The sequence below is a fragment of the Petaurus breviceps genome, unplaced genomic scaffold (genome assembly GCF_028583685.1).
Source record: "Petaurus breviceps papuanus isolate PSGF00001 unplaced genomic scaffold, PetGlider_PUasm1.0 183, whole genome shotgun sequence".
Taxonomy (NCBI): domain Eukaryota; kingdom Metazoa; phylum Chordata; class Mammalia; order Diprotodontia; family Petauridae; genus Petaurus; species Petaurus breviceps.
The window spans coordinates 6,998,856-7,010,905 of record NW_027185791.1 but is presented as its reverse complement, the minus strand read 5'-3'; the positions used below and the strand labels follow the sequence as shown (position 1 = coordinate 7,010,905).

Genomic DNA, 12,050 nt, shown 5'->3' with positions numbered 1-12,050 from the left:
GAATAAGTTAGAAAATTTATTAAAATACCAAAAGACTGAGTCCCAAAACCAGAAAGTCAAAGCCATCAGAGCAGTTATGAAATTGGCACAGGTAGATAAAGTAGAAAGCACCCACATTCTCAATCCTTTAAAGCAGAACAGGCAAAGGTCCTCCTCTCCCCACTCACAGCAACCACCCAGTGTCCAGGAAGCATGCTCCCAGCAGCTCTGGCCCCTGGCAGTTCTCAGCAGGAGTCCTTAGCAGAAATTCTGGCTGACTCAAAAAGGGCTTCGTGCTGCTGCTGCTGCTGTCTCTGCTGCTGCTGCCACTGTCGCTGCCACTGCTAGCCACCGCAGGAACTCTAGCTTGGCTTCTGCTTCCTCTTGCTCCGCCCCTTCCTGCTACATCAGCAAGTCCAATGGGGCATGGAAGATCTTTAAATCCCATAACCCTTATAACCTAGAACACATGATAACTGGATTGAGGTCATGCCAGTCATTTTGACTTTTGTCTCCTCACTGAACTTCCATGACCCTGAAGTAGAGAGTGAGGCTTATGACTTTGCACACCTTTGTTTTTGCCTTACTTAAATCCAATTCACTTTGAAATCAAGACATCAATCTCCTAATGTTATTGGTCACCTTAAAACAATGGATGAACAACAAAGATGAATGGATTAAAAACAGTAATAACAACAGAAATATTTGTGGAATAAGCAAGTATATATATATATATATTTTTTTTCTCTCACAGCTATCATCAGAGATAAGAGGTAGAAACACCGAATGTGTCTCATTCAACTGAAAATGATTTGTTTTCAGATGGAAACTCTGAAATAGCTAAGATAAAGGAATGGGCTCAAAAGGCTCTTCATAAGTAATGTGTGTATAAACTCAAACAGTAATTTAATGATAAAGAAGCATCAAACAGATGTTTAAGCCATGTGTATTTGCTGGCTTGAATGGAGGGGTTTATGAAGGAAATTGAAGACTACGTGTCATCACTAACACAAATTACAGAATGATCGTCATTAAAGAGTCCAGATTTAAACTGAAAGAGTGTGGGAGCCTTGGTCAGGTTCAATTAAAAAAAATCATTTATTTCTTAAATTCCTACTATGTGTCAGGCACTGTGATAATCTGGGGATGCAAGGAAAGGCAAAAAATTCCTGATCTCAAGGAGGCCCCAGTGTAAAGGGGAAGAAAATCCCCAAACAACTACTTATGATCAAGTTATATGCTGGCTACACTCGAAGTAAGAAAGAAAAGTCACCAGAATTCAGAGGAATCCAAAAAGGCGTTCTATATGGTAGAAGTAAGCTTGATTTACTAGCTATCCGGCTAGAAAGTGCCTGGTGGCAGGTTCAGACCCAGATATTTTCTCTGAAGCTAAGACTCATCAACTGAGGCATTCTCTCACCCTTTTGTGTTTGGCCTTGGAAGAACTCCAAAGTTTGACTCCACCCTTCCTTTACGGCCCCTTAAGGACACAAACCAATCCTTGTTCTCTTGTTGAAATCCTCTTCTTTCAAGACACATCAGTACCTTTAGACTCATTAACTCCCTCCATCATGCCATGCCTGATCCTGCCAGTAGAAAGGCGCTTCTTCAAATTTCCCTAGATCATCTTATTTTTTAATCTTTTTTTTGCCCCTATCAAATTATAATTGGTATCTTAACTTTTTTGCGAACCCCCTCTGACTATAAGCTTCTTGAAGGCAAGGTCTAGGGTGTTTGTTATCTTTGTATCTTCAGGGCCAGACATAGTGCTTAATACAAAGCACGGCTCAATAAATCTTTACTGAATTAATTTGAATTTGTTCTTCAAGGTAGGAAGAAAGATTACGGCAGTGGTGAGACAGCCAGAAACCCGAAATCTCAAGTGTCTAAACATCAGCACACACTACTGTTTTGGGAAGGGATCCAGGCGGGACGGGTTGCCCCTTCCTTCTAGTCCTGGGCTCCCTGTGTTTCTTCCCGTGTGTGCCTGCGTGAGGGAAAGAGGCAGTGCGTGTGCAAGAGTGGTGTGTCGGGCAGGCAGGCGCAGGCGCGCTGTTCGCCAGTCTGCAGCCCGGGCGCTCTCAGTGCAGTTTCTCTGGGAGTTGATGGCAGCACCACAGTGCGGCCGCCTGGCAGAGAGCGAAGCGCAGAGACCCGCTGTTCAGGAAGAGCCAAACATGTTGGGGGAGCAGGGTGGCTGCGGCTCCGGAGCCAGAGACAGGGGCATACAGATTCGGTTCGGTCAACTGTCCTGACCTGCCTCGCTTGCCCACCTGCCCCAGCCCCCAAAGTATGTCAGCCAAGTCCAAGGGGACCACCTCCTCCTCCTCTCCCACAGAGGGGCCACCGGCAGCCTCCAAAACCAAGGTGAAGGAGCAGATCAAGATAATCGTAGAGGATTTGGAATTAGTCCTGGGGGACCTGAAGGACGTGGCCAAGGAACTTAAAGAGGTGAGAGGCGACAGGGTGGAGAGCGAGTGCTGCGTTTCCCGTTCTTCTGAGTATTGTGGGCACCCAATTTCACTGGGAACTGGTAGATTTCTAAACTCCTGTGAAACAACTCAGAAGCCTCCCGCAGACACTTTCCTTTCTCCAGCTTCTTCTGCGGAGACTTGTTACACTTTTTTTTTTTAATCGTGAAGAAATCAACTAGTGTTTCTATGCACCGGTGGTTCTAAGTGTGCGAGTGCTTGTGTGTGGAGAGGAGTGGGTGGGGGGTTGGGTTAGCCTTGGAAAAGAAATAATCAGTGGTACTGTAGAGGGTTTATGATATTCCTTTTCCTTCCTCCTTCTCAGTCATCCGATCCCTTTTTTAATTTGGAAAGTCCGCTCGCTCAGTGCCGGAGGATGAGCTGTTTCTGGACACGCGGATTAAGCGCTTTTGGCTAGGGTTGTGTAGGTCGGGATCGGTACTGCTCTATTTCCTCGTATCTCCTGAAGCCTGGGCCATAAGGAAGGAGGCAGTGGCTGGGACAGCGGAATCCAAACCCTCTCTATTTGAAAAGGGTTTCGATCAGTTCTTGAAGCATACTCCTCCACAACTCACCACTCACCTGCTGCCTTCTGTCTCCCTCTCTGTCGATTCTTTACATTCATGTTGGGATGCAAGGAGTGTGTGTGTGTGTGTGTGTGTGTGTGTGTGTGTGTGTACGCACGGTTCTTGTAACTTCATTACTCGCTTCTTGGAGTGGGGTAGCACTGGTGGATGTTTCTATTGCTTGTTCTCAGTGGTTTCATTTGATCCTTATGGGAAGGCAAGGAGAATGTCTTTAGGTCTGACACAGCCGAACTCATCACAGCTCAGAGAAGGAGTGTGCAGAGTTACTGAAGAGCTGGGCGGGGAGGTGCCGGGTGACCGCCTCCGCTAGCGGGGCTTGGTTTGGCTTGCTTTGGAACAGAGCAGAGAGCTGGCACGGCTCTGCGACTGCTGCCGCTACAGTGCTTCCTAATTGGCGCCCCCGGTTTCCTTCTCAGAGAGAGGATTCTGATCATAGGGTTGACTGAAAGCTAAAACGATAACTTAAAAAGGTGAAGACGGTGGGAGCGAGCTACCAAATCAGTGTTATCTCTGATATTTAATCCTGTTAGGGAAACCAAAGAGGGGAGATTTGTGACCGATTTTGGCATCTGGCTCTAGAGGTTACCTCTCACCCCCAACACACACACACACACACACTCACACACACAGTCACACACACACTCTCACACACATACACTCACGCGCTCACACACAGACTCACACACACACTCTCTCTCACATACATACATACATACATACACACACACACACACACACACACACACACACACACGTCTTTCCTAGACTTGGGTAATAGCCAAACCAAAGATTTCCTCCTTCTACACCCTCTCCCCCTTTCCCGTAAGTCTGTTAAAACATAACATTCATCAACGTGGTTCAATTTGCCAGTAGCATGTGTCAGTTCCTGTAGGTTAATCTGCAGACAGAAGTGTAATTACAATGATTTTCCTCCCAGTGGCAAATGCTGTTGTAGCTGAAAGAATAAAATTTGTCCGTTTTTCCTCATATTACTAGATGACAGATGGTTAGGTTTTAGGTTGAATTTTTACGTCTAAAAGTGCTGTTTATTCTTTTATTTTCCTTTTATTCGACAACTATAGCAGCCTATTTTTTTCAGAAGCTTTTTTTTTTAATTTCAGAAGCAATTTTTTAATTAAAATTTGAACACATTCCTTTCATTAGGCTTCTATTTAATGGAATAAACATTTTCTGTTACAATGTTACTGAGGATCTGGGGAAACTGCTGTAACAATATGTGTTTTTGCTGTCTTCCTAAGAGTAAGAACGAAATAAGAGAAACAATCAATCATAATTCCATGGCTTTTCAGTTGCACACATTCCTTTACTTTCTTATTTTGCACAGCCTGCTTTTTGCTTAACAAACCCCACATATTATTTTCTTCCTATTTGAATCATTGCTTCTTGGTCAATTGGAATCTAGATGCCTAATAAAGTTTTAACTACCTTCTAGTTCTTTAAAAAAACCTTTCAGAGTCTTGTGTTAAATATATACATATGTATGTATGGATGTAAATCAGACCTCTCTCTCTCTCTCTCTCTCTCATGAGCTGTCTTGGCAGCCTTGGGATCAAAAGTCATCATCTATAAGGGTCACTTTATTTAAACTAAAATTCCTTGTAAAAATTAGAAAGATGGCGGTCTGAAGGTGATCACTTTGATCAATTGATGTAATGAATTTCTCATAAGCAGCTTAGCTTAGAATAAAGATATATAGAAAGATACGGGGAATATGAAAGAAAACAAATATGTTACATCTATGAGAGAACCTAATCTAATAGTGCAATGTTAAGGAAATGCAAGAAAGGCAAGTAAATATAGATGCTTTCATTGGTCACCGACATTTCCCCCCCCCTCCCCCCTTGGGGATGGTTAACAGTACAACATGTATCAGTGTAATGCTGAAACTTTGAGTGTTAATTCAGTGTTGGTGTTACAAACAGTACAGTGTTTGAAGGTAAACTGTATATTGTGACTTTTTAAATCACTGGTCCTTTTAGTTAAATATAATGTGAACTGTCACTATTTTGAGAACATATTTATGGAGCATGTGTTTACCCTATGACATCTTGCAGTTGTCCAAAATCTATCTTTATAAGTTAGGCTGCACATGTTACTGAACATTGGCTTAAATTTATTTTTGATAGAGTGCCTGGAAACTTTCTAAATTACAGTACTTCTATATTCGGCATATATAGTGTGAAAAAAATAAATGCTGCTATAATCATTCACAAACATTAACAAGAAGTGTCCTAGAAGATTATACTTTTCTCTACCCAGTCTGTGTTTTCATTGAAGAAGATAGCTCCTACAGATATGCGGTTCTGGAATTTATAGTTTTAGTTGCCTGGGGCATTGCCAAGTTGTAACTTGCCTGTGGTTACATTGACACTATGTGTCAGATGATCAATTTGAACCCATGGCTTCCTGTCTCTGTCACATGTCTTCAATCCACTGTATCAAGCTGCCTTTCCAGGTTGTAATTAGTATATATTAAATGTACACTGTCACATTTGGTCTTTGAATTTCTGCAACATTAGTGACATGTTTTCAAACAGAAGATGTTTTGACATGGATTAGTAAATAGATTTAACTCACAAAGAAGAGAATTATTTTTAATGGTCATGAATGGATCAGTGTGCCAGTTGCCATATGGTATTTTTTTTCTTTTCTATTGAGGTTACTTTAACTAAAATATAATATTATTTAAAAAAAAACGTTCTGTTTTATCACAATACAAACCTTCTGCTATGATCATGGAATTGAAGTTTTATTTGAATTTTCCCTCATTTGCATCAACTTTAGTGTGATTTAATCTTGTTTTCTTAATAGTTTTCTAATTAAACTGATTTTTCTCCAGTCATCAAAGACCTCCAGGTAGCATAGTAAACCATATTTATCACTGCATTCTTAAATGACTAAGAATTAACCCCAGATTTAAGATAGCTATCATAAGAGTGATTTATGATTGAATTCAGTACTCCTTTCAGACTTCCTAATTGACAGAAGAGAAAAAACGGAAATGATAGGAACTTTTCCATGTTTTAGAATTTTATTTTAAGGAATTAAAGGATTATAAAAAAAATCTGAATCATTCTGGTGCTCTCCAAGTATGCTTGTCTTACTTAAACATGACTTATTACATAAATTCGGGAAGGTTAAATAATATTTCTCTAACATGACAACTAAACCCTGAAAAATCCTGATATAATGAGATCAGTTTCTAAGGTTGTCTCTCATATAATAAGGGAACTTTTTATTTAATAATATCTTGATGAGCTTGTTCTTAAGAAGAAGAAATAGGAATGAGAGTGCAAAAGTGAAAGATTAACAGTTCTTATTGAGTTCTGCTGTGGGGTAGTGAAAGATGGTGGAGGGGGTGAAAGAAAAATGTAATGCATGGACTTCAAGGGGTTTAAATAAGACTAACACAAACAATGTCAAATAATGCAAGCAAATAAATTACTACTAGATAGGGAATGTCCCCGAGAGGGCTATCAGTGAGTATTCAGGGGAAGTTTCCATAAGAAAGAAGGATTTTAGTTGAGCCTTAGAGGATGGCTCACATTTGGATTGCCATAGGGGAGCAATAGAAAACAGCTGATCTGAGTAGTGTTTTTTCTACATGTCTAAAGTTGAAAATATATGTGAAGCTCAAGAGTATTTTGGGCAAATATAACCCGTTAACTTGTAGCAGGTGTAGGATAATCCATTTCCACTGAGAGATATGTGAGGATGACTTTCTTCTAAATATCGGATCCTTAAAAATAGTTCTAGAGCAGTCTGACATAAGCCATTCACACTTTATATGTCCTTCTCTGCAAGTCGTAAAGCAGAGAAATGTGCCCTCTTGGTTGGCTGAGTGATATAATGAGCACTTTGGTAATAAGCCTGCTTGGACTGGTTATTGGTGTTCAGTTGGCACAGGTGCTCCTCTTGACTACTACATGGACATGAAAATCTGCTTTTAATCTCGTTAGTGATATCCCTTTAATACCAAATATTTTTCTATGTCACTATTTCTGGAATCATATTATCTTAGTTTTTCACTTTATTATTTTGGGTAAGAAAATTATCACAAGGGGCAGCCAGGTAGCACAGTGAGTAAGAGCACCGGCCCCAGAGTTGGGATGACCTGGGATTGAATCCGGGCTCAGACACTCAGCACCTACCCAGAAACACCTGGCCGTGTAACCTTGAGCAAGTTACTTAACCCCGATTGCTTAGAGGTGGCCAGGTGGTTCAGCAAGTGAGAGCACCGGCCCCAGTGTCGGGATGACCTGGGGATCAAATCCGGGCTCAGATACTCAGCACCACACCCAGAAATAACTGGCCATGTAACCTTGAGCAAGTTACTTAACCCCGATTGCTTAAAAAAAAAGAAAATTATCACAAGAGAAGTCTAACTCTAAGAAAGTTTGATGTTATTCATGAGCCCAAAACAAACAAACAAATAAATAAAGCTGGCCTGGGTTTTTCAAATTTTTCCTCCCATCATTCTTGTTACAAAACTGTTTGGCAGATGAATGGTTTATACACTGGGATTAACTTTATTTTTTAATTGGAAGAGACTTTAATGAAAGATGCCATTCATTTCTTTATTATTCTTTTATTTGACTTCATGGAGGACAATCCATACTTTCACTATAAAATGTTAAAATTAACAAAAACATTTATAAATCTGAATATGTATCTTTATGTTAGATATTTCTTAAGAATCCAAGGTGCTAGGGAACTATAAAGATAACAATAATGATGTTGGCAAGAAAAAAAAGACAACATTTTAATTATTATAAAGCACTTTACATACAAGTGCCTTCCTTTATGGAGTTTACAGTCATGTTAGTACTTTTCTTATTTAAATTGTATTATTTTAACTATATTTAAAACAGTGCTATTACAACAATAGTTTCAAGACTGTTTTGAAAAACAAAAAAAACAAAGTTCATTTAAATTGTACACACTCTATATATTGATTGATAAGGCATTTGAAGGAAACGAAAAGCTTCCATGTATTATTCCAATCTTATTTTGGATATGTGACAAATTTATGGGAAAATATGTGGCAGGCCTGGATTTTTGATAAACTGAGATCAAACTAATTTCCAATTTTGAGCTCTAAGTAAAAAAAAATGTAGATAGCATAGCATGGTGGAAAGACCATTAGACAGAAACTAGAAGTCTCAGGTTTTTTCTCATAACTTTGGTTATAATCCAATTTATGACCTTTTGTAAATGAAAACCTCTGAGTCTTTTTTATAAAGAAAAGTATTTTCTATCACTAAAATCTCTTCCAGTTAAAATCTTCTGATTTTATGTGAATCTGGTCACATACCACTATGTAGATCACATATGCCACAATGAGGATTCAGGGTAGGCTGTTATTGGAGACATACAAGACTACCATATACATACCATAAAAAGATTTTAATCTTTACTGCATTTTGATATTTTTACATTTTAAAAATGTCAAGTTTATGTTTTTTTAAAAAATTATCCTTTATTTCTTCCCCTTAGTGATTTTGAACATTATTCTCTTCAACAATATATTATCTTCATTCTCATCCACTATATTTCAAAGCTTCTTTTTTTTCTCTCAAAGCAACTGTAGAGAGATGCAGGTGATATTCTTAAAGTGCAATTAAAATCTAACAGATGCTTTCCTTCTTTACCTTCACCTCCTGACTTCCCTGGCTTCCCTTCAGATTCAGCTTAAATCCCACCTGCTATAAAAGGGCTTTCTTGGTGGTTGCAATCCTTCCCTCCCCACCCATCACCTGCCATGTCTTTCCTCTGAGATTACCTCACAATTACACTTAATATTCTTGTTTTCCTGTGGTCAAGCATTTTTATGTACTCTCTATTAAAAACACAAAGAAACATTTGTTACCTTGAATTGGGTTTTAACATAGTTAATAACTACTGTTGTAAAATTATTTAGTAACTGACAGATAAATATACTGATGAAACACAACAGTGATTCATAAAAGTCTCTTATTAAGAAAGAGAAGGGATAATATTTTTCATAAGGTATCCAATGAAGATTTTTTAAATAAGTTTTCATAGGGCACAGAAGACTTGGAATGTGGCATTGGGAATGACAGTTTGTATTCAAGAATTTGAAGAGCTGCTATGTAGAAGAGGCATTTCATTTTTTCTGTTTGACCACAGAAAGCAGAACAAAAGAATAATGGTAGAAATTGTAAAGAAGTAAATTGAGGATCACAAAAAGAAAAGTATTCAACACTTTGAGCTATTGAAATATTCAATAGGCTACCTCAAGTGAAAGTGAGCTTGTGACTACTTAAGGCCTTTGGTCAATGGCTTGAAATACTACTTATTGCTTCTTTGTAGATAGGGCCTTGGTCCAGTAAATATTGGACTAGATGATATCTGAGATCCCTTCCAATTTTGAAATGCTATAACGGTGCATAATATTGAATGAACACCTATTTTTTTGTTGTCGTTTAAAACAGATTTTGGAAGATAAATATCATCTATGTCAATTTATTTATTTTCTTTCTGGAGGGGGGAGGGCAGGGCAATTGGGATTAAGTGATTTGCCCAAGGTCACATGGCTAATATGTGTTAAGTGTCTGAGGTTGGATTTGAACTCAGGTCCTCCTGACTCCAGGGTCAATGCTCTATTCACTGTGCCAACTAGCTGCCCCAATCTATGTCAGTTTGGACCAATATGATATAAATTTTTGTCTTATACTGATAAAGATGTTTTTTATTAGTTGCTTTTTACTTCTTTGTTTGGAACTTCTCAATAACTCATTTATTTGGAGTTTTATAAAATTTCATTTGAAAGATTCTATAAAATTATTATATTTTGTTTAATTACTATACACACATATTCATCTATACACATATGCATATTTGTCTCATTGATAATAGTAACAAAATACTTAATTAAATAGTACCTACTATGGCAAAATGCTAAGTGCTTTATAATTATGATTTCATTTGTCACTCACAACAACCCTACCTGAAGGTAAGCACTATCATTGTCCACCTTGTGCAATTAAGCATATTGAGGCAAATAGAGGTTATGTGACTTTCCCAGAGTCACAGAAAGTGTCTGATATGAGATTTGAACTCGGGTCTATCCCGACTATAAGCCTGATATTCTATATCCACTGCATCACATATTTGCTTTAGACAAAATCATTTCCAGAAAGTATTCTGTAGAAAATTGTTAAATCCTTTTAATTATTGAGCAAAATTTGATATGTTATCAAATGCCAATAAAAATTGAACTTTTTTGCCAATGCATACAGTAATATAACTCCCAAATCTGAGATGTGTTATTCAAATTAAAAAAAAAGAATAAGAAAATGCGTTAGTTGCTCCCCAGCCCCTTTGGAGCACAGAGACTCATTGTTGTAGTAAGGATATTTTTTAAAAATTTGTTTGGAGTCTGGTCATTAAACACATTCTGGCTCTATAATACATTTAGACTATTCAGAGAACAAGTTTGAAGTAGTTGTTTCAAAATTCAGGTAGCAATAAAACTACTATAAAGAATGTTCCAAGCAATATTGAAATAATAAATAATAAAATCATTGAATTATTGTTATTGTTATTGAATTATATTTTTTCTTCTATGTTCCTTCGAGAATCTCCTGCACTTAAATCAAAGTACTTTGCAAAGGTAGAAATCCAAGGATAATTAAAGAATGATTTTAACCACTCATCATATAATATTAGCATACTACAGTATCTCCAATAAAACTTAGCACAGGACCTTCACCTTAAATATTCTTGAATTAATTATATTTAGGTTTCAAAAAGCAAAGAGAGATTCTGAAAATGACAGAAATGTTTCAGGATTTTTAGGACTCAAATTGGTGCTAATAGACTACAGAATAGATTTTCCTTTACTGGTATCCTGCTGAAAAGGAAGGTGATTTTTTTTTTCACTCATTTAGAACCTGCATTCAGAAGAACAAATGCATATCTAGAAAGGTTGTTCTTATTTTATTTTTATATCACTTTCATTTCCAAACATAATCCTACCCTTAACAAGCCATCACTTATAATAAAGAGAAAATAAGGGGGTGGTGTGGGAGAATTCAATTTAGAAAAAAAAGAAAGAAACTTTTGTTGTCTAGTAATATACCCTATATACTATATGCATAGCATCCCACCTCTGCAAAGAAATCAAGGAAATAAAATTCTTTCTTTTAACCTTATGAAATGAGAACAGAATAAACTAATTTTAGTATAATATTTCTCTATCTATCTATCTATCTATCTATCTATCTATCTATCACTTGTCTGTTCATCCATCCATCTGTATATCCATCCATGCATTTATATTACATTCTTTGTAAACATTTACCCCTTTTGCAGAAAGCAAAAAAATTCAGATTTCAATATTAAAATGAATCCACTATTACTTTATTAGTCCAATTAATCAAAAAGTGTCAATTAAATACCTACTATAAGTCAGGAGCAGGGATTATAAATATGAAGCTGATAGGGTCTCTGTCTTCCAGATAATTACATTCAACTATATGATATGAAAACTGTGGCCCATAAATAACACCTATTGCCTACCAAATTGACTTCAAACTTCAATATTTGGCTTTGAATATTTGAATTCCTTCTGCAAACTGGTTTTATTAGACAACTACAGCCTTATCTTGCCACCCTGGACTGGTCACCATTCCATGAACATGTTTTCCATTCACCCTCTTCCATGACTTTATTCCTATCATCCCTATGACTGAAACGGCCTCCCATTCTTGTCCCCCACTTGTCCAAATTTCAGTTTCAAATATGACTAACACGAATTAGACAGGCCTTTCCTTGACTTTCAGTAGCTCAACTCTATTGATAGCTAGGCATAGGAGTGGAAAATGAAACAAGCCCCTGAGACATCACTTTTGAGGGGGACGAGTTTTCTCTCCCCTTCCCTTCTCATCCCCCATCACTTAGTGTTGGCAGGGGACATTCTATTTAGCAAAGAATATAGTATAGTGACTCTTGTGGTGGAAATTCTCAG

The 12,050-nt window shown here is 37.6% G+C and overlaps 1 protein-coding gene across 5 annotated transcripts in view; it reads left to right on the top strand.

Moving 5' to 3' along the window:
* The first annotated feature begins 769 nt into the window (after positions 1–769).
* Positions 770–12,050, top strand: part of PRR16 (proline rich 16) — a 361,972-nt gene continuing 350,691 nt past the window's right edge. For 2 of the 5 annotated variants that reach the window (XR_011168258.1, XM_069087829.1), the window contains exon 1: positions 770–2,430. Coding sequence is in view for 1 of the 5 variants with exons in the window: in XM_069087829.1 (XP_068943930.1) it covers positions 2,272–2,430 (159 nt within the window). In the remaining 4 variants the exon portion in view is untranslated. The remainder of the gene's footprint in view (positions 2,431–12,050) is intronic. The other 3 variants (XM_069087833.1, XM_069087832.1, XM_069087831.1) reach the window with 2 other exon arrangements.